This window comes from Dromiciops gliroides, chromosome 5, assembly GCF_019393635.1.
Source record: "Dromiciops gliroides isolate mDroGli1 chromosome 5, mDroGli1.pri, whole genome shotgun sequence".
Classification (NCBI taxonomy): Eukaryota; Metazoa; Chordata; class Mammalia; order Microbiotheria; family Microbiotheriidae; genus Dromiciops; species Dromiciops gliroides.
Window position 1 is genome coordinate 71,969,416 of NC_057865.1, and position 25,482 is coordinate 71,994,897.

Genomic DNA, 25,482 nt, shown 5'->3' on the forward strand with positions numbered 1-25,482 from the left:
AGTAACAAGAGCAGTATTTTTTTTCCTATCTAGTTCTTTTCTATATATTCTTTGGGATATAAAAACTTCTCCTTTTGAAGGGATTCAAGTGTCCTATTTATTGCTACGCACAGATGATAAGTGTGCCTGCAGCTTTCCCCAGAGTCCAGGACAGCAATGGTGAGTAGGACTGTCATCTCTGGACTAAGCAGGAATTTGGAATTCCATCTATTGCTGATTGTCCTTTCATAAATATTTCCAGCCATGTCTCTCTGAAAGCTATCTCTCACATGTTATAATTTTAACCCAAGCACTGACATAAGCATCCACAGAGCAAACAGACCATGTATGGGTAAAGTGCTTTGTAGTTTAAAAAAAAAAAAACAGAAAGGAGAGGGGAAGGGAATGAAGGAGAATGCACACACATTTTTCAATAATGATCTAAAATGTCTCCTTGCTATCTATCCTAACCACCTACGTAGTTCAGGTCTTCCTTATTTCTTAGCTGGATTATTGACTGCCTGAAGCTTACTCTGCACACATACTATGCATGCTGTCAGATTTCTCTTCCTAATTATACATCTCTGATGATGTATGTCACTCCATAGCCCAGAAATCATTTATGGCTACTTATTAACTAACAAATCAAATCCAAACTCTTCAGCCTGAAATTCAAATTCATTTCCCTTTTTGTTCCAACTAACATTCCCAGTCTTAAAATGTCAAACACTCACCTTTGCATACTTTTATGTTCTTGATAAACCAGAATAATTGTTACACTACAAACTTGCCCTTGGCTCTTCCTCCCTACATGCCTTTGCTCACAGAATAGAATCAAAGCTTCTTAAAATTAAGGTTAGAAGGGATGCACATTCCACGTTGCACCTGCTGCTCTAGCTGGATTCAACTCCAGGGAATGAGCTGCTCCTCCCAGGATAAGCTCATCACTCCAAAAGTCAATACCATGTTGCTAACTCAACCCTTGATTGAAACCACTTCCCTCAGCCTCCTCTCCCCTCTGAGTTGAGGGCCAGAGGGTAGAGTACCAAATTCTCCCCAATTCCTTCCTTTATACAGGGCAGAAGCAGGACTCTCAGATCACTCCCTGGTGCATCTGCTGTCCTGCCTGGTTTCAACTCCATAGAACAAGATGCCCCCTTGTGTCCAATCCTTATCCCACCTGCTTTCCTGCCCCCTCCCCTATTAGAAAGCTCCTTGAGGATGAGAACTGTATTTCTTCTTATTAATTGCATCTCCACTGCTTAGCACAGTGCCTGGCACATAGTAGGTGCTAGATAGATAGATAGATAGATTAGATAGATAGATAGATAGATAGATAGATAGATAGATAGATAGATAGATAGATAGATAGATAGATAGATAGATAGATAGATAGATAGATAGATGATAGATAAATGATAAATGATAGATAGATAGATAGATAGATAGACAGACAGAAAGGATTGGGCTTTGAACCCAGCTAGTCCATTTTACAGATGAAAAAAGGCAGAGAGAAGGAGGTTCACTGATTTGCCCATGGTCAAACAGGTAGTGAGTGTTAAAATTCAGATTGGAACTAGAGTTGTTCAACTCCAAAGTAGGCAATGTTTCCATTGTGCTGCACTATTCCTCACTGCCTAGCCTGAAACTTTCTGTACCTATCCTCTATTCAGACTGCACCACACCACCACCACCACCACCACAACAACAACAACAATTTCCTCTTTCTAAACTAGAGTGTCTATTTCCTTTAATGATTTGCTGAAACTCTTGATGCCCCAATATAGCATAGCAGAGTGTTGTACCATCAAGCAAACCTGGCTTCCAGTCCCAATACTGACACATTTTGTCCATGTGACCTCTGAAAAGTCTCTCAAGTTTCAATTTCTTCTTCAATAAGACCTATCTCACAGGACTATTGTAAAAATCAAATTAAGTAAAGTATGTAAAGAATTTTGTAAACCTTAAAGTACTATACAAGTGCAATGTATTATGCTTATGACATTCTAGTTTGTCCTGTATTTGTTGATGGACACAGGTCTTACCTTTTCTCCTGTACTATATACCATTAAAGGGAAGGCTCAAATCCTATTTCTAATTTGCTTCAGCACCAGAACCTCACGTAGAGCCTTGCCCATAATAAGCACTTAATAGTTTTAGAAAAAAAAAATTACTGATGAGGAAACTGGAGTTCATTAAGGTTAAGACACCTGTCCTTTGTTACAAAGATATTAAGACAAACCAAGACCAAAACCCATTTTCTATTATACCACACCACCTCAAGTAGCATGACTGGATTTAAGGTAGGAAAGATAGGTTGGGATTGAATTGTGAAGGACTAGTATACTAAGCAGTTTAAATATTAGCCTATAAAAGGGAGTGAATAGGGAGGCAGCTAGGTGGCACAGTGAATAAAGCACCAGCCCTGGATTCAGGAGGACCTGAGTTCATATCTGGCCTCAGACACTTGACACTTACTAGCTGCATGACCATGGGAAAGTCACTTAACCCTCATTGCCCCGCCAAAAAAAAAAAAAAAAAAAAGGAAAGAAAAGAAAAAAAGAATAAGTTTTCTGAATTGGGAATTCAAAAGCAGGATGATCCCCTGATTAATTAATTAGTGAATGAATGAATAAATGATGAAATCCCTATTTTAGACAAGTAAAGTGATAATGGTATAAAAGTTGAAATGGAGAAATAAAGGCTATTTATATAAGAGGAAACTGCAATAGGCTAGGTGTGAGGTAAGAAGAGCCTATATTAGGATAGTGACAACATAAATGAAAAGGAAGGGATACACATAAGAAAATACCAAGAAGAATTGACAAATCTTCCTAATTTAATTGAAATAGAAACTGATAAAAGGGAGAAAACACAATATGGCACCATGGTTTTTATCCCAGTTGACAGGGAGAATGAAACCAGAGACAGGCATGAGAAATTCAGCAGAGGAAGCAACATTTAGAAGGAAAATAGGCTATTTTACTTCCCATGTGTCACCTCAAGTCTGAGGTGACAATGGAACATGTGAGTAGAAATGTCTAGTAGGTACAGAAAGATAGCCACCAAAAATCTAGGAACATTGGGCTTTCTACTATTCTACTCTTTGTTGAGAAAAAGAATGAAAATGGGAAAATGAATGAAAAGATGTGCCAGGCACTATGTAATGTGCAAGTGATACAAATTCACAAAGCAAAACAATTCCTGCTCTCAAAAAGCATTTCTATATTCTAATGTGGGGGAGATAAATGGTGACTAGGAATGGATACTTAGGTAGATAAAAACCACTGCTCTTGGACTCAGGAGAACTAATTTCAAATCCTGCCTCTGGCACTAGCTGCTGGCAAATCACCTGACCTCTCGGGGCCTCGGTTTCATCATCTGTAAACATGACAATAAAAAATAGTTTAGTATATATTTCATGGGACCATTGTGAAAATCAAGTAAGATACCATAAGGCACACTGAAAACTTTATTGGTTATTATTATTACAGGGTAAAAGTGTTATATCAGAATGGTTTTGTGATTGGCATTTGGAAAATGAGATATTCAATTTACTATATCCCATTTAGCAATAAATTACAAATGAATTTACAACAAATTGCATGTATTTACACCTAGACAATATTAATTCAAATTCATGTATTTCAAAAAAGGAAAAAAATAGGACTCACAAAATTACATGTTAAATTTATTAGTTCTGCTAGGTTATTCACAGATCCTAAAACAAGTACTCCAACTACACGTATTTTCCACACAAGAAATAAAATGAGAGAATATTTCTTTATGTAAATAAAGGTTTGTCTTTATTCCTATATTATCTGGATTGGGGGGAGGGAGTGAGGGATGGAGGGATGGAGAGAGAGAGGGAGGGGGAGAAGGGAGGGAGGGAGGGAGAATAATGAAGATATGAATATCAGTAGGGAAGAACAGAGAGAAGTAAACAAAACCTGGAAGACAACTAAGAAAAAAATATAACTAAGGAAAAAAATGTCTGTTCAATGAGCAACCATCTGTTATTCTCTCCACCCTATTTTTCCTCCTTTAAAAAGCAAACACATGCCAGGACCCCCCCCAAATTAATACAGCTCTACTTTACAAAAATGGCTGTCCACTTCCAAAGATGATTGTGAAGAAATAGCTTTGGGAATATACTGAAATAGAACCTAGGAAAGTGCTAAATCCCCTTGTTTTATAAAGAAAACATTTAGGGACAGGTAGGTGGCACAGTGGATAGAGCACCCGGCCCTGGATTCAGGAGGACCTGAGTTCAAATCCAGCCTCAGACACTTGACACTTACTAGCTATGTGACCCTGAGCAAGTCACTTACCTCCAATTGCCTCAACAGCAACAACAACAACAACAACAACAAAAACCCATTTAGAGAGGCCCATACCTATCTCAGAGTTGTTTGATCTTTTTTATTATTCCTGTTATTCTTGTGGAAAGCAAGATTTACCAAAGTTATAATCTGCTCTACACAAAATGATAGGGAGCCTAAGTCTACCTAATATAAGTCCAAAGATATGTTTCTAAAGAATCAATCCAAAATAAATCTGCTTAGGGGGCAGCTAGGTGGTGCAGTGGATAAAGCCCAGGCCCTATATTCAGGAGGAACTGAGTTCAAATCTGGCCTGAGACACTTGACACTACTAGCTGTGTGACCCAGGACAGGTCACTTAACCCTCATTGCCCCATTAAAAAAACAAAAAACAAAAACAAAATAGATCTGCTTAGATAGAAGACAATGAGAAAGCAAATGGATGCTGATTCAACTTCATAATGTCAATTAAACTAAACTAACTTTCCCACTTGATAAGGCTAATAGAATTATTTATAAATTCATAAGTATTTTTCTAAGCTTTCAAATATTGCACAAAATCTTTCCTACTGAAGTCACACTCTGGATATCATTAACAAATAATTTTAAGGAGATAAATATTTTTAAATTCTCTTCTAACTCTTGGAGTAGGTAGAATTTTGTCCTCTGTTCAGACTTCAAGGAAGTAGGAAACATTTTTGGTTTATAAACAGCCTGAGATTTTTGTGACCCCAAATATTACCTCATTTGATTCATCTGAAGGAATGTCTTAGATGAAAAAGAAAATCTAGGAAATTGTGGGTCTCGATAAAGAATGGTAATAATTTGTTGTTATTTTGTTTGTTCTTTGTCCTTCATTCTCAAGGAAGACCACGACATCAGGGTGATGTCATGATTTGCACTGAATTGGATTTAAGTGATGAAGGGCTGTGCGAAGTCACCAACCTCACTCTCTCCTCCAGAGTCATCTGGGTCCATTGGCAAGATAAAAGGATGGCTGGAGATTGCCCCAGATGTTTAAAGCAATTGACTTGCCCAGGGTCACACAGAAAGTGTTTGAGGTGAGATTTGAACTCAGGTCCTCAGGACTCCAGGGCCAATGCTTTTAGCCACTGCACCACCTAGCTGCCCCTAAAGGATGGCAATACAATTATTAAGTAAGGTAACCCTTTTCACAAAAGTATATCAGATGCCTCACTCCACATCCCAAAGCATACCAGGCAACAGAATAGAGGTGAACCTATCACTTTATTGCATAAAGGAAAGAGAATGCTAATTTTTTCATCCTGTTCTAAAATAGTAACTCTTCAATTAAGGATTTCCAACAGGCATAAAATTGATTTAGATTTTGACCTATGTGTAGCACAGTAATATATAAATCTATTAGAAGTTTGAGGATATAAAAATGAATAAGGCATCATCCCTGTCCTCAAAGCCTTATCATCTATTGGGAGGAGATTAGACATAAATACAGAAAACTATAATACAGAAAGATTGCTACCTATGAAAGGTCCAAGGTAGAAAATATCTGAGGAGTAAAATTAGATTAGTTATAGAGTACTGTGTTCAAGTGTGTGTAGGGCAAAGAAAAATAAACTTGAAGACAGAATGTCACCAGCCCAAAGACTGTAATGGAATGATTACATACAAAGATGGACTGAAGTAATTAGAAATGCTTAGAAAGGAAAAGAGTAAACTTAGGATGGGGTGGAGAGAGATTATTGTAGTCTTCCAGTTTCAGAAAGGTTGTCATGGGAAAGAAGAATTGCTCAAAAGAGTGTGCAGTAAAAGTGTAGAGTTTAAAATGAGAGGAACTCTTAGAGATCACTTAATCCTATCCCTTACTCCACTGTATTTTCTAGGTGAGTAAACTGAGGCTCAGAAAAGATAGGGAACTTGTGCAAGGTCACACAAATAGTAACTAGAAGACTGGGATTCAAACCTTGTGGTGCCAAACTCAAGTATAAATGGGGAAAAGTTAACCATATGTAAGGAAGCCTGTGGGCCTTATATTAACTTTAAAAAACCACAAATTAACATTATCTATGCTTTATTGTACTTTTATTTATTTTGTTAAATATTTCCCAATTCAATTTTCATTTGGTTCTAGCTACATTCCAGAATGTTGTGGGCTGCCTGCACAGGGGCATATATTTGACATCTCTGCTCTCAACCTATATCTATCTGCCCTCTGACTCCAATTCTAGCTCCACTGCCTCATGCTAATCAATGAACAAGCACCAAAACTTAGGGACTGCACTAGGTACACAAGAAACAAATATAGACAATCACCACTTTCATTTATTTAAACTTAAATGAGAATTGAATTCAAAAATTCATTCTATACACATAGGAATAATGTAATCTATCCATGTAGATGGCAGTAAATGCCTAGCCAATACCTAGTAACAAACAATCACAACAGGCTGGTTGTCTCTATGCTTTTCTTTTCTAATTTCATGAAGATACAAGTGCACAGAGTTTCTAAACTTGGGGTTTGTAAACTCAAATTTTTCAATAGTTTGATAACTATATTGGAATATCACTGGATTCCTTTGTAATCCTTATTTTATTATATGCATTAGATATGTATGCCTTTATACATGTATATACAGACACACACACATATATATAAATTCTGAAAAATATTCCAAAGGCTTCACCTGACTGCCAACAAGGGCCGTAACACACATGTACAATAAGAGCTCCTGTGCTAAGACATTGCAAAGTTTTAAGAACCCCTACCTATTCATTCCTTTCCAATTTTTTAACACAAAGCTTCTTTCTAAATAAAAGGCTTTGCAATGGTTTTAGAAAAATTAACAACCCACCGTCATCCATGCTACTCATAGACATTTTTAGCAAAGGTGATGGCAGGTCTGGTGGTAATTTGAAATTACCTTGCCTGGTGCTTGATTGACAAAATGGTTGATCCAGTACTTCCATGAAAAAATTTACCCTAATTTCCCACCTCAAAGTAAGTATAGACTTTACCTTAAAAAGGAAAAAGACATGTCAAGATTTCTTTGTTTCCTCACACTTGCTAGATAATGCTGTCAGATCTTACTAAGTCCATAACTTCCACAAATGTCACCTCTAGAGTAAAAAATATGCATTATAGGCAGGGCCCACCTTCTACACCGAGATGAAAAGCATACTTGGAGTGATTTGGTGGGTGCACATTTACTGCACAGGCCACAATTTACCATGATTGTTGTATTTATCTTTCCCTTAGCAAGCAGGAGCTGAAAGGACAGGGATTCTGATTGCTTAACCCACACAGTGGATGGAAAACAGAGTACAGAAACTCTTTGACTGCATTTAAGGGGCACAAATAGAAAGGCAGAGTCCATGCTGGGAACACACTGAGAGCTGTAGTTCTAAAGAGTATAACAGGTTTTTGGCTTAAGATTTTCCAATACTCCATCCTCTCAAACAGAAAACAACAACAAAAAAAAAACAAACGGAGAAGGGATGGTGGAAAGCAAAATCCCCATTTTCAGGAGGATGTGAGCCATCGGCATCTTATTCGACTCTTAACTTGCGATGGTATCAAAATGCCAAATAGCACAAACACAAAAAAGCCAGGCAACGAGTAGGTAGATGATAAAGGGAAAAAAATGTTTTTAATAAAATAGAAAATTCATTTCCAAGTACTATTTAGAGACAAGAGGCATTAAGTACATTCTTAGACATGCACTGATTTTCACTATTCACTATCCTCTATTTAACAAATAAGATTAGATATTTATAGAAGTAAAAAAGGGGAGATGTTGATTTTGTGGTTGGGCTTTGCATTAAAATGCAGAAGTCAGATAGGACACTTTTCAATTTGAAAGCAAAGAAATAAGAAACAGGAATAAGAGTAAAGGAGTGTGTTTTTTTAAAAAATAGTTTCCCATTGACCAAGAAGCTAGCATCTTGCTCCCTTTTGTGTAGTTTCCTTTGAGTCCTTCATCATTTGGAATTGACATGATGATTCTGAGATATGAAGCCAATCTCCAGCTGGGTACAGGAGGCAGACAGGAGCAAACAACACTAGGAGTGCAAAGCCATTTCTGACATTAAAGGAAATGAAAAAAAATAAACACATTCTAGAGAAGTAAACAAGAGATCTGATCAAGTACAGCAAGAAGAGAAGGAAGAATTTTATCTGCCAGGCTTTCATGCTGACAAAATAATCCATAGTATAGGGACCTCTGGGATATTTACTGATAGAAAAAAAGCACCCAAATACTTGGGTGGAATAGAAGATGAGAGTGATGGAGTAAAAAAAAGGAGGGAGAGAGAGAGAGAGAGAGAGAGAGAGAGAGAGAGAGAGAGAGAGAAGAAATTCTGCTTTTTAGACGGAAAGAAAATTTTAAAGTTATCCACCAATGCACTATATCATTATTTATTGAAATACAGAAGCATTTCCTCATGATTTTTCTTTATTCAATATATTTCTTATATATATATATATGTATATGTATATTAAGTCACTCTTGCCTTTTTGGAAATCAGTATTTTTATTTTAACTCTATCTTGGGTCTTTCTAAGTTCTGTGCCTCAAGAATTGGAAAGAAAGATGAATGGCACAGTAGAAAATAACTCTGAATTGAGAATCAGAAGATGCAAGTTAAAACCCCAACTCTGCCACTTAACTATAGATGTATGCTTGGGAAAATCACTCCATCTATACAGGCCTCCATTTCCTATTAAATTGTAAAATTAGGGCATTGGACTGGATGGTCTCCAAGGTCCCATCCAAGGCTAAATCTATGATCCATTGGTTTGGCATTAAGAATGCCTCCTCTGATGCACATCAGAACCCCTCTATGATTTGGTAGGTGGTCATCATGAGTTGCTATTACTAAAAAATGCATCACCATTAGCTTTTCTGAATTTGGCCAGATCAGTTGTGAAATAGGGAGTAATTTAGTAATACCTACCAGATTATATGCTACACTGAGAACCCAAGGTTACCTCTATATCCAAAACACAGCAGAAAGGGACTTCAATTGAAACACCTACCAGCCACCTTATATATCAATCAACTGATCAATCAAAAAGCATTTCTTCAGCATTTCCTATGGAGCAGATAGCATACTAGATACTGGGGAAGCAGCAAATTCCTAAGACATAGTTCTTGTCATCTGGCTCACAATCAAATAAGAATATGCCACAGCACAATAATTACCAGCATGAGACAGTTTATGATCAATGCTAAGTGACTGATATAAACAATGTGTCATACCAGTTCGAAGGATGAAGAGAACACTACAGGTTTGCACAGTCACATAAGGGCCTCAGAAAAGTAAGAATCTATGAGAGAATTGAGTAAATACATGCTTTCTACTATTGCTTCTAACAGACTATAGTTGATATAAGCAAGAACACTTCCTTATTTCTACAGCACAATATTTTAATCTCATATTTGGTAAGAACTAAGACCCAGCATCACCAAAACATCAGAAGACCAGGTTAAGGGATCAACTCAGGCACTCATAATTTGTATCAACTTGGAAAAGTCACTGCTCTAATTATGACTTTACTCATATATAAAATGAGCGGAAAATTATACTACGTCTCTCTCCCAGTTATTAGGAGAATCAAATTGAGACAAAGGTTTTAAATGTTGCAAATATAAAGCATTATATCATTGCGAATCATTATTATTTTTATTACTTAGAAGTATTCAGATCCTCAACACTGAAAAGATTTTTGCACACTCATACCTTTAGATCCCATTAGAACCAAAAACAGAGTTGGGGGTAGGCAGAGAGGGGGAAGGTTTATATTGCTAGCTATAATGCCTTATTTCTAAAAAAAAAAAAAGGGGGGGGGAATATCTGCATATCATTAGGGAGGACTTTAATATCACAAAATCTTTTACTTCTCAGTACAAATGGAATGGGAAATACAGTTCACCAGGCAAACAGAAGTGGAGTGACTTGCCCAGGGGCACATAGCTAGTAAGGGTCTGAGAGTGGATTTGTACTCAGGACTTCCTGGCTCCAATTCATATGCTGACCACTGAAAGACCTAGCTTTTTGCAATATGTAGAGGGCTCTTTGAACCTTAAAGTGCTACAAAATGCAGCTATTGAGTCTCTCTCTGTCTCTCTCTGTCTCTCTCTCTGTCTCTCTCTCTCTCTCTCACACACACACACACACACACACACACACACACACACACACACACACACACACACACACACACACACACCTGCACATAGTATTTTCCTTAATGACTACTTTTAATAGAATACTCAACTAACATCACCAGGCTATTATAAGTCTTCAATAGGGAAGAACCAACCTTGTGTGAAATATTTCAGACACACTTGCTAGCAACAAATAAACAAATAAATAATAAAAGTTATTGCTTATTTGAAAGCTTTTTTGTGTTAATTCAGTGTTCCAACACAAAGACTATTAACTATAGTTCAAATCTTGTGATCTAGTGAACCAGGGGACCAATTTCATTTTCTTGCTATATATTAATATTTCATTTATTACTTAATATTCCTTTGGAAGGGAATGCATTCTTTTATTTATATGCACTGCCTAAATATCAAAAGTATTTTACAAATAAATTTCAAAACTAAATCTTTTTACTGGCAATACTGTTTAGGTAAATTTTAAAAATCTAAAGAAAGAAGACACTTCTTTCTGATATTGTATATCAGTGGGGTTTTTTTAAAGCTCTTTTATTTATGTTATTTAAATGCAGTTCTGTGGAACAAACAAGTTGGTTCACAGACAGTGCACCCGCTGCTGAACTGCTGTCGCCTGACATCCTGTCTTATCTGCCAAATTGCTCATTAGGTTTGGCAATTTTCACCTGCGCCTCCAGTTTATATTTCAGCAGGGAATAAACATCAGTCTGCTTTAACAATCTTCTGCAGATAGCTTCCAACCTCTCTTTGGAAGCAGAGTCACCCCCATCTTCCTCCTCCCACCCCCCACTTAAAAAAAAAAAATCTCATGCTATGTATGTCTGTTTTTAAAATGTTCACCCAACCGATGAAATCTAACTGCTGTATGGGAAGCTGGCATAGCTTCCATATATTTCAATATTCCATAGCTTATAACCATGCTATTATAGCACATTAAATCTACCAAAGCTTTTATTAAAAGGGTCAGTGGTCTTATTATTCACACGATCTAAAATTTCATAGAAGAGAATGCAAGATCAAACTATCAGTATATTCATTTTTAAAAATTCAGAACAGGGAGCATATATATGTAAATGGGGGGGGTCCCTTTTCCAAATGGGTGGGACACCTTTTACTTTTACTCTTAGGGGAAAAGAAGAGTATAGAAATTTATAAACAAACAATAGAGGAAACATGGCAGCCAAAACAAAAAGGTAGGTCAATGTGCCATCAAAGCCCTCTACCTTTGCCTAGTGGCCTTAATTATAGCCAAGAGTCATTATGGAAAAATGAAGGAACTTTTTGTGGGCAAAAAGCACCAGAAATATAAAACAAAATGTCTAAAACTACACAAAATAACTTCAGACAGAATACTGTTTTTCATTTTACAGAAGTAAAATATTCACCACCAACCCTGCAATTAGCTAGAAAATTACAATAATTACAGCAATTTTGTATCCCATCTCCAATCCAATTAATAGATATATGACCTTGTCAACATGTAATAATCAGATTGCATCTACAACAAAACTGGATGGGTTTTATATGCTGAATAGGACTTGCGCAGTAAGAAGGTAATTATTTGAAATACTGAGAATACTATTTGTATGCCATGCTCCACTTCACAAGTTAAAAGGAAATACAATAGGGATCTTATTTCTATTTCCAATATATATTTAAATCAAATACTTGAAATGGTATGTCTAATACCAGTTAATGTTAAGAGGATGGATATCAGCACTGATCTTGGATCTTTTTCAAATAGAAAATGCATCCTGGATATTTTGTTAAAGGGGGAAATACTAAAACTAAGAAACCTGGAGTAAAGAAGATAAAAATCACATTACACATAGACTTCTATATCCATTACTGAATACTGTTCTAGTATTATTAAAATTTTTACTCTGATATGTATATATATATAAATGCATAAATGTATGTGCATATATATAATATAAAATGACTAGCTTCACTGTCAGATAGCAAGAATACATTAAGTATTTTTTATTATGACCTTTAAATGGCAAATAACTTGAAAAGAGCATGGATATTTATGATGTATTTTAAAACTTTTTTAAAAGAGATCCAATTATGAATTGTTTTTGCTTTTACTGTATTCAGTATTTGTATTAAGACCTAGAATTTTGGGCTATATGGATCATAGCAGTTATATAGTCTGACTAATTTTTGTCGAAACTGAGGCCCAAAGAATTAAAGAGAAATAAATCACCCACAACCACAAAAGCAGTTTGTGACAGAACTAGGCTTACAAATATTATGTCTAATTAAAAGAATCCTAAATACTTACAGGTATCATTTCTCTGTGATTCATTCTATTCTCATTTACATAAAGCAAGCTTGAGCATTCATTGGGATATATTTGACAGACCTGAGGCGACCACTTCCAACAGCCTAATAACGAGGACACTAGGCCAAAAGTCTAGTTGAAATGAATAGTTCTTAGAGAAGGCTTCCAAATTCCCCAAATAAAGAGTAATGGCATCATCCATGCAACTATGGCAAGATTTTCTTTATACCTTACTAATATATTAATTAAGTTTCTATTTTGTCTTACATGTATACATGTTTTATATCCCATACTATATTTTAAGTGACAAAATCAAGGATCTGCCTTCCTTATTTTGGATCCTTGAAGATAATGGATGTTTACTATTTGTGGAATTGTTTTTAAAATGACTTTTTCAGGTGAAGACCTCTAGATTTGTCTGAAGTAGAGAAGCCAGTTAAGTTTTTGAGGTTGCAAAGCACAAGTAGTCAACCTAAAAAGACATAAATCATGAATGTCACCTTGTACATAGTGGGCATTGAACATATTTGTTCATTGACTACCAAGACTTCAAAAGATATCGATTATAAAAGCAAAACAAGAAAGTGGGATTCACAATCTCTCATCTCTCAAGAGAAGCTGCAAAAACCCATTTCAGCTATATCACAACATTCAGATCCTTTTGGGAAGGTGAAACTCAAAACATGGCCTGGATTTCAAAAGCAAGGTTCAATCAAGGTTTGATGGGGGAAAGGGGAGGAAAAGTTGTGCTAAAAGGAGAATGGAGGGACTTGGAAGGTCAAAAACTATAGAAAATTATGGGCAAACTATAGCAGTATATTGCCTTGCCACTGAAGGAGATGACTAAATTCAAATTCTACCTGAAGCCAAAATGTCTGCATAAGAAAATCCAGACTAAGGAGTGATTCCTTTAGCAAGTTCTCCAGCTTCCAACACATGATAATGTGATTAATAAAATTTGGATATACAAGAAATTTACCAAGGAGCCAGTCACCTCCTCTCTAAATGGAGATATCTCAGTAAATAATGCAAGTGGCCCATACTTTCAAAGAAGAATCAAACAGGCATGTCCTATAGCACGGTTTCTGGTTTGGTTTCAACATAAGCCTTTTCACTTTCCACTCAATGCCTTTGTTTCACTTGTGATTGCTTCTTGTCCAGATGATAGAAAGCAATTTCAGTAAGTGGTTAACTTAATTGGTTTGCATCCACATATGATCCTCCAGGGCATCGCTTACATATCCCATCATGCAGTGTGCGCCTCCTAAATTCTATGCTCCTCTAGAAATGACACTTGGCTGAAAATTTCTAAGAAGGTGACAGGTATGTTCACAGATGAAGCCAACATCATCATATTTTTTCATATTTCTGCTTATTTCCCCCTACCTTGGAGGGACATAAAAATGAAAAACAGTTTCTGTATGTCTATGAAGATTACTTCATTGTACCAGCCAAGTCACTAAAGTGCAATTATCCCCAATCAACAAAAGTGGGAGGGACAGGCTAATTTGCAGAGAACAAAGTAGAGAAAATAAAACTCTACTCTCACAAAGCTACATAATGGTACCAATAAAACAACATGAATCCAAAGTGAGGGTACTACTGAACTTCATGGCCTCTAATGTCCCTTCCAGCTCAAATTCTATCATCCAATGATTCCCATTCAGCAACTACGTTATCATAGTTTTGATGTGCTTCAAAATAGAACTCTCTATGATATCAGATTACAATCTTTCTTTAAACCAGTTCACTTGTAAATTTAAAAGTACTCCATGTGCTGTTGGATTAACAATATGATGAGATCATTTAGAGTTGGAAGGGACCTTAGAAGCAATTAAATCTAATACTTTATAAATAAGGAAACCATAGCACAGAGACATTAAGCGATTTGCCCACAATCACATGACTGGTAAATATTTGGGATGAGATTTAAACCCAATTTTGCCTGTCCCATAATGCCATGCTCTGTCAACTAGACCGTGCTGTCTTACATACTCTGGAGGAAAAAATACCAGTTACCATGATTCATCTCCTGGTTCAAAGTGTCAATTCTTCACCCTAATGACCTTTCTTCCAGTTAAATGAAGAGTTGGGACCAGGTCTATCTGTGAAACAAAAGTATTCCTTCCCCCCGGTTAATCTGACCCTTGGTTGACAAGAGCAACAGCAAAAGAACCATGCCATAAAATTTGTTTATGGGGTTTACTTACTAATTAACCCCGTTCCTTTGCCTTTCCCCACTACCCATACTTTGTGTTCAATTTCATTATATTGTGTCAAGTAGGGCACTAAGGTAAATAACTATACTTGTAATTTTGCCTGCAGTAAGATCATAATTTAAATTTGGGTATGCAATTAAAAGGTCCTATCAGGATAAAGTCAAGTCTATACAAACTATTAAAATGAAAAATAAGCTTATTTACCTCCCTTGCAAGAGGCATTTGTTCAGGCTCTGCTCTTTAATCAGCTTCTGATAAACACAGACTGTGAATTCCATTCACAGTAGCATGAAAGGGTAACAAAAGTTGGGTTCCCTGTAAATTAAGATGAAATGTGCAGAGCAACCAGAGCTTTCACTTACTTGCACGAAGAACGGAAGGCGTGACCTCAATTTCACTTGCTGCTTGGTAGGGCTGAAAGGCTGAAACATTGTTGGCGCTAAGCTCACTGCCAAAAATCTCCGGACTCTGAGTGCCAGTGGAACTCGCGCTGGTGCCATCACCTCCATGGTGTGGATCTTGTTCATCAAATATAGCGACCAGCTGTTCAAAACAAGAAAATCTACAGTTAAATAAGGTCAATTGAATCAGTACCAACAAGAAATACTGCTTTTAATAGCCATGTACAGAATCAGAAGCTTTTATGATAATACTTATGAAGACTTAGTTACCTAACTTGATCTTCCCAATAAATATGGAGGGAGGGGAGATAGAAATGTCGTGATTCCAATGTGAAAGATAGAACAACAGCTTCAGAACAATGACATAAGTCATTCAATGTCATGCTCTCAGGAAACAGTAGTCTTTGGACCACAAATCTTGGGGTGGCTAGAGAGAGCTCTGCCAGCCCCCAGCTTCCTCTCATGTTACACCAGAATGGAGCCTCTAAAGACTATAAGCAGCATTTCTAACTTTTGTGCCATGAAGTCATTTGGCAGTCATGGGAAGGCTATTGACAACTTCTCAGAATAAAGTTTTAAATACTTCAAGGGATTAAATTTCTGGTAAAGGTTAGTGAAAAAAGAGGCATAAGCATATAAAATGAAGAGACTCAATTAGGGATTTGGAAAAAGATAAATTTTATTTTATTTTTTCCCATCTGTGTTCACGGACTCCATGATGTCTATCCAAAGACACTTTGATCCAGGTTAAAAATCCCAGATCTAAATCAAACCCAAATTATGGGAGAAATACTAAAGCCTATAAGTTCTTTAGATGCCAACACAAACCCAAATTAATTTAGTAAGTTAAAAACAGGGTCTAGATCAGAACCTGAGACTCTAATAGCCAATCAAACACTTTCCATTACTAAAACCTACATATGTTCTACAGAAAATGAAGTTTTTAAATCCAAATAAAAAGCCAACATGTAAAACAGAATTCTAATTTCAAATGTCCTTTCCTACACACAGTGTAAGGATCCCTCATGATATACTCAAGAGTGCTGAACATAGGTTCAGAAGACCAGAGTCTGAATTCCAGCTCTGCTTCTCTGAATATATTTAACCTTGCTAGGCCTCAGTTTCTAATCTATAAAAGGGGAAGGGAAGAGAAGAATTTTGATAGGACAGCTATGCTAGTCACTATGCCAAGTGCTTTACAAATATCATCATTTTGGATGCTCATAAGAACCCTGTGAGATAGATACTCTTATTATCTCCACTTTACAGTTGAGGAAACTGAGGCAATCAGAGGTTGAGAGACTTGCCCAGGATCACAGAGCTAGTATCAGAGGCCACATTTGAATTCAGGAAGATGAATCTTCCTGACTCTAGGCACAGCACCCACTGTGCCATCAGCTACCTCTTAAAAGAAGTGTATTCAATGACCTCCACTTCCTTCCCATTAGCAATTTATGGTTGTATTTATCTTTATTATTCCACTTCTGGAAGAACTAAATATATTGATTCCATTATTTTATGTTAATTTTGCCACTTGGCAAGCCAAACCAATTCTCAGGCACAGAAAAACAAGATTCTATCTTCAAAAGCTAAATGAAGGCATATTAACTCAAACCAGAGCAATGAGAAATATGACTCATACCAAGAGAGGACCTTTGGCATATCTATGAGAACAGTAAGCCTTTGACATTCTATTAATAATGTCTGCCTTCAGAGTCTATTCTCCCAATTGAAATATGAAATTTCTTTCAGAAATAATTATTTCTAAAATATATTATTTCTGAGAAGTTTTTTGTTTCAAATAAATTTTTTAAATTATCTGAAAATGACTAACAATTCCTATATTGTTATTTAAAATTAAGTATGATAAAAACATGGTAGATACTGAATTAGAGATTGCTATAAGGAATAGTCCGTGTTTCATGCTAGTCTGATTATATACAAATATTAACATTTGTGAACTGAAATAAACATTCTCAAATGCTTATAACATTATTATATTTAATAATGCTATCCTGGGGCAGCTAGGTGGAACAGTGGATAGAGCACCGGCCCTAGAGTCAGGAGTACCTGAGTTCAAATCCGGCCTCAGACACAACACTTACTAACTGTGTGACCCTGGGCAAGTCACTTAACCCCAATTGCCTCACTAAAACAAACGAACAAAAAATGCTATCCAAAAGCACACGTGATAAACATCAAAATGTTTTAAGAATATGACTTCTTGGTTATATACACGGTTACTTGTTTTTAAAAGAAATCATTCACATGACTTTTTCTTTATTCTAAATCTTAGAGGCATCCCCAATTTTCCACCCCCTCTATCACATCCAGTCAGTTAATTCCTGTCAATTCTACATCCACTACTTCTCTTGTATCTGTGCCTTTTGCTGTACTCACATAGCCACCATTTTAGTTCAATGTTTCCTTACTTCCTCTCCACTGAAAACTATAGGAACTCTGCAAATGGTTTTTTTATCTAAAGTCTCTCCCCTCTTCAAAACATCTTTCATTCTTGTGCCAAAGAAATGTTCCTAAGGAACAGGTCTGGACATGATTTTTTCCTGCTCCCTCTAGAGAAGCTCGATGCCTCTAAAATCAAATACAAATCTCACTTTTTGTCATTTAAAATACTTCACCAACTGACTGTAGTGCACCTTATTATATACATTATCTCCTTTTGCATACTATACAGCTGAGCCAAACTGGTCTTCCTGAAGTTCCCAGTACATGATAATCCACCTCTTACTTTGGTACCTGTGTATAATCTGGACCCTATAAGGTCCTGGAAAGTATCCTTCACCTCTGTCTGATGGAATCCCTGTCTTCAAAGGTCAGCTCAAGGGACATCTTCTGCATTGACCTTTTCTATTCCTAATCTCCTTATCACAACTGCAAGTCCTACATGTATTATAGATGTTAGAAAGATAGACAGATAGATAATTAGTTATTAATGTATCTATCTTATTTCCTCTGACAGAATTTTAAGCTCCTTTCAGGAAGAAACTGTTTTGTTTTGTCTTTGGATCCCTAGTATTTAGAATTTGTTTGATAAATGCTTATGGATTCACTACAAGTAGTCACACTGCACTAGTTCATTATTACAATGTTATCATAAGAAAAAAATGCATATTGTGAACTAGTAGGCTCTTGGGAACAACAGAAAATGCCTTGGTTACACTCTTCTTTTTAAAGGTACTTTACTACTGCTTTATACTAAATTTCATTTCTTCTTCCACCTTCCCCCCAAAGAAATAGGTCACCACTCTGCCTAAAATCCAAAAGCTTTCTTATAAGTCTAGGGCTCCAGAAACAAGCAGAAATGTTAGCCTATTAAATACTGTTGTTGTTGCTGCTGTCATTTCTGACTCTTTCTGATCCCATGGATCATAGCAAACCAGGTCTTTCTATCTTCCATTCTCTTCCAAAGTCAATAGTCATTTCTTTCATGACACTGTCTATCCATCTCATACACTGCCACACCTTTTATTTTCCCTCACATTAGGGTCTTTTCCAAAGAGTCTTGTCTTCCCACTGTATGACCAAAGTATTTAAGCTTCAGCTTTAGTATTTGACTTGACAGTGAATAATTGGCATTAATTTATTTACCTATTGACTGATTTTATCTCTTTGCTGTCTAAGAATTCTCAAAAGTCTCCAGCACCACAATTTGAAGGTGCCAATTCTCTAGAATTCAGCTTTCCTTACATGCCAACTTTCATAGCCATACCTTGCTAATGAAAAAACCAAAGATTTGACTTTATGAAACTTTGTAGGCAAGGTGATGTCGCTGCTTGTTAGTATTCTATCCAGATTTGCTATAGCTTTCCTTTCCAGGAGCATTTCATGAAAAGGAGGGAAAAAAAAGGGTGGAGTGATTGACAAGAAATAATCAGGTAGATTTCAATAAATTATTCCAAAAATGAAGAGAAAAAGAAGAAACCCACATGCTAGAAACTCAAGTGAGGGAAACTGAAAAAAATCTATGACTGTAGTTGCCTCTGTGTACACAAGCCTACAAAACTATTTCCATGTACAAGAATAAAAGTGTACTTTTCCTATAAAAGATGTACTTGATTGACAAGTACAAGTATATCTACACTAATAATAATATAATTATTTCCATTAATAAGTCAATGAAACAAACATCTGCACCTTTTTTTAACCACTCCGAAAAAATTAAGCTTTTTTTTTTTTTCATTTTGGGCTATTCTGTGATCTTTTGTATATGATGATTTCATAATTTTTATACCAGTATAATTTTTCAGAAGACCTGTTATTTCATATTACTTTAAAATACATCAAATTTTAACATTTTAGCATTCTATTTGAAAGGAAATAAAATTCAGCTTTTGTATCAATTCTATACAATGAACTTGTTGTCTAAAGAGCCACATCCTTCTTCAATTGGGAAATAGAAATTTAAAATTTCAGGGAATTCAATTTTTAATACTGACCCTGGATATAAAGTTTATACACACATATTCATTTCAATAATTATCTTTAGCTGTTATAGAAAATGGTTTTATAAAATCTGGACTATGCCATGAACAAACCCAAAACTTAAGTGCCAGGTGCAGGCATGAAGCAGTCTTATGTTAAATTGCAGAGGATATAGAATCTTAGAATAATCTTCAGTACTAAGAAATATACATTAAGATGGGGAGAGGGAGAGAGGCAGAGAGACAGAGAGAGAGGATAGATTTTTCTCAGAAACCATTGACTTCTTAATAAAATCACTATCATGGACTTCAAAATACAAAGGGAATGTCTACCTTTAATTTTTGTGTGCCTACAATTCTTGTTCAAACAGATGGTTTTCGCAGTATTATCAAACAGGCAAATGAAGAGCTCCATACCATCTTACTCTTTTACTGGCTACTGAGTGCTCTTTGGTCCTGTCCATCAACCAATTCAAAAGCCTCATGAATTTAGCACAACTCCTGTGACATGCCACTTGCAAATAACTTACCTAAAACCTTTGAACTCTGCCATAGATTTCCTGTCAACCCCTTGGATGTGTCATTTAACTTCTATCAAACTTAGGGCTCTTAGTAGAAAGTAAGTCAAATAAATGTCACCAATAAATGCCTGAAAAACATTTTGAAATCTTTGGCAAAACTATATATGAAATCCAGCACTTAGGAGTACCTGATTTGAGGGGTGGGGGGAGATGGGGACACAAATACTCAGATCCAGTCACAATTTTAACACACACACACACACACACACACACACACACACAATTAAATGATAATAACAGAAAGCTTTGCATACATTCTCTGAAAGGAATCGGTAGAACTTGCTTGGTGTGTGGGGAGCCAAATAAAAGAGATAAATCATACAGTGGTTTTCTTCTCCTCACAGGAGACCCAGATTGATGTCATTCAGGAAGATTATTCTTTTTTTTTTCCTTCTTAATCCAGATGATTCTATTTCATCTCCACGTCCAACAGGGGAGGCAAAGTACTAAGAAGAAAATAAGACACTTCCAAACATGTTTCAGGGCATAGCTCCAGATTTTGAATCTTTTCAGTTTATTTGAATCTTCTCAATTTGGTAGAAGGACTCCTCTGTACTTCATTTTGCTTGTCAAATGAGTAAAAGGTCCTTTAGGGGAGGGCAGGGCTGTGTATGGTTTAAAGTGACTTATGGTAACTATGATGACATTTTCCATTCAACTTATCTAAGAAGACACCATTTGGAGTAATGATGAAGCCCAATATCTCTGTAAGGGAGCCTCACAATCTTATTTCTTGATTTACTCAATAATAGGCCAATCTGAAGTCCCAGATGAAAATGAAGTGCTTATAATTTAACCCAGGTGTGACCTACTAGTAAATAGTGGGGAAGAAAAGAAAAAACAAAACTCCAGCGTTGTAGCCAAATAATTTGATGGGACATTTTACCATATACACCAAAGTCTTGAAACAAGAATTTTTCATAAAGCCACTGATGGTAGGTGGAGCCATTTTCCAACAAAGTATTTGCTACTATTATCTAATCCTTTTCCAAGTAGGCAGAAAGAAAAATGGACAGTAACAGCCCTATTGTACTGATAGAGAAAAGTTCAGTCTGGCTTGTGATGCCAAAGACAATCCCAATGGCAACTTCACATAGGCCTCTCTTCATTCTCACTTCTCTTTCTTCACTTAAAAAAGTGTCACTCTTCATGAAGATTACTGAAGACAGAGTCTATAGCCTCCTTGAGCAGCCGATTTCACAGTTTATGAACCTGACAGTCTCTTAATTTACATCTATTTCCTCAGGTTCAGTGACTATGAAGACAAAGGTTAACCAACATATCTGTATAGCCTTCTATTAAAAAACAAAACAAAACACTGAACAAAAGAAAGCATTTAATATTAAAATAAAAATGTATCGCATTCTGAATTTTCGCTATTAAGAAGATCCAAAGTGTAAGGGAAAATGTTAAGAAATGGGCAGGATCCTGAATATTCTTCCTCACACTCAGCCCCTTTCTTAACCTAAAATGATCTGCCTAGAATCAAGGCATATCATACTCTATTGTCTCATTTTCTGTGCAACGTGAAAATGAAACCAGCTGGAAGAGCTGGTATTAAATTCAATCCACAGTAGGTTTGATAGGAAACTGTCTATACTTGCCATATATTTCAGTCTTCTAATTTCAGTAGTGTTGTGCCAAACCAATCATGTGACTAAACTATATAGATATGCTTTATTTAGAAGACAGAGACTACAAGAGAAAAAGAGACATTGAGAAGTCAGAATATCTATGGCATCAAGAAAATAATAGCTTTTTCATTAGTGGACTTGCCCATTTATAAGGAGAAAGGCAAACAAGAACCTGTATGTTTTTATTGGCAGACTCCACAAAAAGATTAATGCATCTGAAAGATCACAGTACTATAGCATTTTTTTTTAAATCTTAAATGTCCTCAAAAAGTGTATAGGGCAAGTCTGATCTTTAACAAATCCAAGATTACAAAGTATTCTAGAAAGAACTCTATTCGGTGACAACTGCTAAGAAAACTGGGAACCAGGTTGGCCAAAAATAAATTTAGACCACCGGCTTCTTTTGCAAACTGCAATAAATTGTAAATGGATTGTGGGGATTTATGGGGGGAGGAGGGAGTGAATCTCTGATTTATTCCCTACAGGGAATTCCCAGTGGGGAGATTACTTCCACCTACCCAGATTAGCAACTCTTCAGTAATTTAAGGTTTTAGAGATCTGCAGCTTAGGCACCAAGGCATTAAAAAACGACAATAGTGACTCAGTCTGTTTCAAGGGCAGGACTTAAACTTGGTCTTCCTGATTCCCAAGGCCAGCTCTCCAGACAATCTCGCAAACTGCCCCTCACAAGATGGAAAAACAGCTATGAATATGAGATGATTTCATAACCCACCACAGAGAATATTATTCAAGTCAAAACAGACTACTTCAATTTTACAAAAATGAAGAGCTTTGTCATGAACAAAATAAATGAAGATGTGATCTGAGAAAAATAATTTCATACTTGTTCCCTGAACAGGACTGACAATCAAATTCTAGAGGGAATTGATAAAAACATGTATGATTAATACTGCAATAGATGTGTGATCTATGAATAGGAATGACTTATAAAAGAAAAAAAGACTATATATAATCATGTAAAAAAGTGCCCCAAACTAAAAATAATCAGAATCAGCAAAGAAATGCACATTTTTAAAAATCCAAAACTATCACCTCATCTTCATAAAATTAGTTGATGATCAAAAAGATTTTTTAAAATTCTATATCAGTGGAAACATGGGAGAAAAAAGAATAATGATTCACTACTGATGGATCTGTGAATTAGTCTAAGTGCTCTGGAAAGCCATTTGGAAATAAGCAAGTTATAATATTCTTCATACTGTTGATCAAAGGAGTTCATACCCCAGCAATTGACAAAGAGAAGAGAATTATATGCTTAAAAATATTCATAGAAGTACTATGTATAATAGGAAATGTTGTATACAATGTGCCCAAGTGTTGAGGAATGGTAGAATAAAGTTAGGTACATGAATATAGTAAAGTAGCATTATTCCATAAAGGATGGTATGTGTGAAAAATTCAAAAATATGGGAAAACCTATACTAAGTGATATAAACTGACCAAGAATCAGAAGAATTATTTGTACGGGGTGTCTCAGAAGAGTTAGTGCAGATGTAAGCTACTAAAGGTGATATCTGCACCAAGACTTTTGGGACACTCTACATAATAAAAATATTATAAAGACAACTTTAAAATTTGCCTGGAATGTTCTTCCATATCTCTGTCAGCTGGCTTCCATGGCTTCTTTCAAGTTACAAGTAGAATCCCATCTTCTATAATAATCCTTTCTAAATGACTCTTAATTCTAGTGCCTTCCCTCTAGAAATTATTTCCTGCCTATCTTGTAAGGAGCTTCTTCGTATGTATCTGCTCCTTTGTTGTCTCCCCTATCAGACTGTGAACTCTTTGAGGGCAGGGATTGCTTTTTCTCTTTAGTTGGATTCTTCAAGACACAGAAGGGTATGGATGAGGAAGTTATACTGTGTACATCCATACACATGCATGCATACATGCAACATGCACCCGCATGCACCCTGGCACATAGTAGGAGCTTAATAAATATTGACTAATTCATTGATTGAAAGATTTAACAATTCAAATCAATGCAAGGACCAACAGGATTCCATAGGACTGAAAATGAAACATACGAGCCACATCTCGACAGAGAGGACTTAGTGTACAATTGAGATATTCTAAGAGGATGTGAAAGAGGCAGAATTTGGATTTCCTTGACTATGTCTACTTGTTACAGCGGTTTGTTCCCCATTCCCTAAAGAGAGTTAAGTGAGAAAAATACTTTTTTAAACTGAAAAAAATTATGTTTTTAAAGTGAATAAAACATAACCAAAATAATAATAATTACAATTATATAAATGAAGACTTGGTTAAATGGTAACATCACTAAAGAAATGTTTAATTAACACCTTATCCTCTTTCCCCTCCCCCACTTTTTAAAGCTATTCAGAGAAAAAGACAACCATAAAAATTCATCTTTATTCATGATAATTTCAGGTAGTAAAGAGGGTGGGAAAGAAAGATATGCTGTGCACACACACACACACATATATTCAACATGCACACACATGTGTGTAAGAGGGTTCCCCAAAATCTCAAATCCCACTATGTAGGCAAGTACCCAGTGTTTTAATAAGCAAAGCCCAGAGTACCTCCAGCCAGGTGTCACTGTTCCCACAAGATCCCATAAAAAAGCAGTATTTCTTAGTCACAGGTACCTAACAGTATGCTTTGCTTAGGTACTGAAGAGATAGACATTCACCTGTGACACTCCCAGGCTCTGCTGCTTAAATTCTCAATCTGGACTTGCACTCTGATATCCCTCAGGGTGACACATGCTGTATCACCCACTGAGGCTTCAGACTAATTAGATTCCCTCTTTAAGATTTGTGTTCAGCTAATAGCCATGAGTATGTCAACCTCATACCACAATGAAAATATGCAAATGATTATAGCCAGAAGGGAGCTGACCCACTTGTCAACACTATAGCAGATATAATGAGGGTTTCCCTACTATCATGAAGGCAGCAGCACCACCTACACCCATTCTTGAGGTACAACTGTATACATTATACTACTGCTGTGGCTGCTACAATACAGATAAAAACTGGAGCTTACCTGCTTACATAAAGGACAGTAATTTTGAAATTGGTTAATCACAAATAGCTGACCTGATTCAAAAAGGGGGAGGAGGGAACTAATTAGAGCCTAAGGATGATCAAGTGTTGTTTTCTTATAAGTGACCAGTGTAGAGCCGTCATAGAAACAGTATAGAATCCAAGCGCAAATTAATGAGGTAGCAGCAAATTATCATTTGGACATGAAAGAAGTAACTATGAAATCAATTTGTAAGCTTTCTGATGACTGAACTTACTTTAATGACATGGAGACAGCACTAAATACTTAATCATTCTATGAGCCTTACTTGCTGACATGGTTCATTAAAAACTCATTTAAATAGAGCCACTGTTTCATTGGACTAAGTGAATACATAGTAAAGTAACACATTTCCACCGAAGTTGCATGATAGTGCTCAAACTCA

The 25,482-nt window shown here is 36.1% G+C and overlaps 1 protein-coding gene across 14 annotated transcripts in view; it reads right to left on the minus strand.

Moving 5' to 3' along the window:
* The window catches only part of PARD3 (par-3 family cell polarity regulator), a 741,470-nt gene that overhangs the window by 412,840 nt on the left and 303,148 nt on the right, over positions 1-25,482 (minus strand). For all 14 annotated transcript variants that reach the window (XM_043965636.1, XM_043965637.1, XM_043965630.1 and 11 more), the window contains exon 3: positions 15,330-15,510. In XM_043965636.1, coding sequence (XP_043821571.1) covers positions 15,330-15,510 — 181 coding nt within the window. The remainder of the gene's footprint in view (positions 1-15,329; positions 15,511-25,482) is intronic.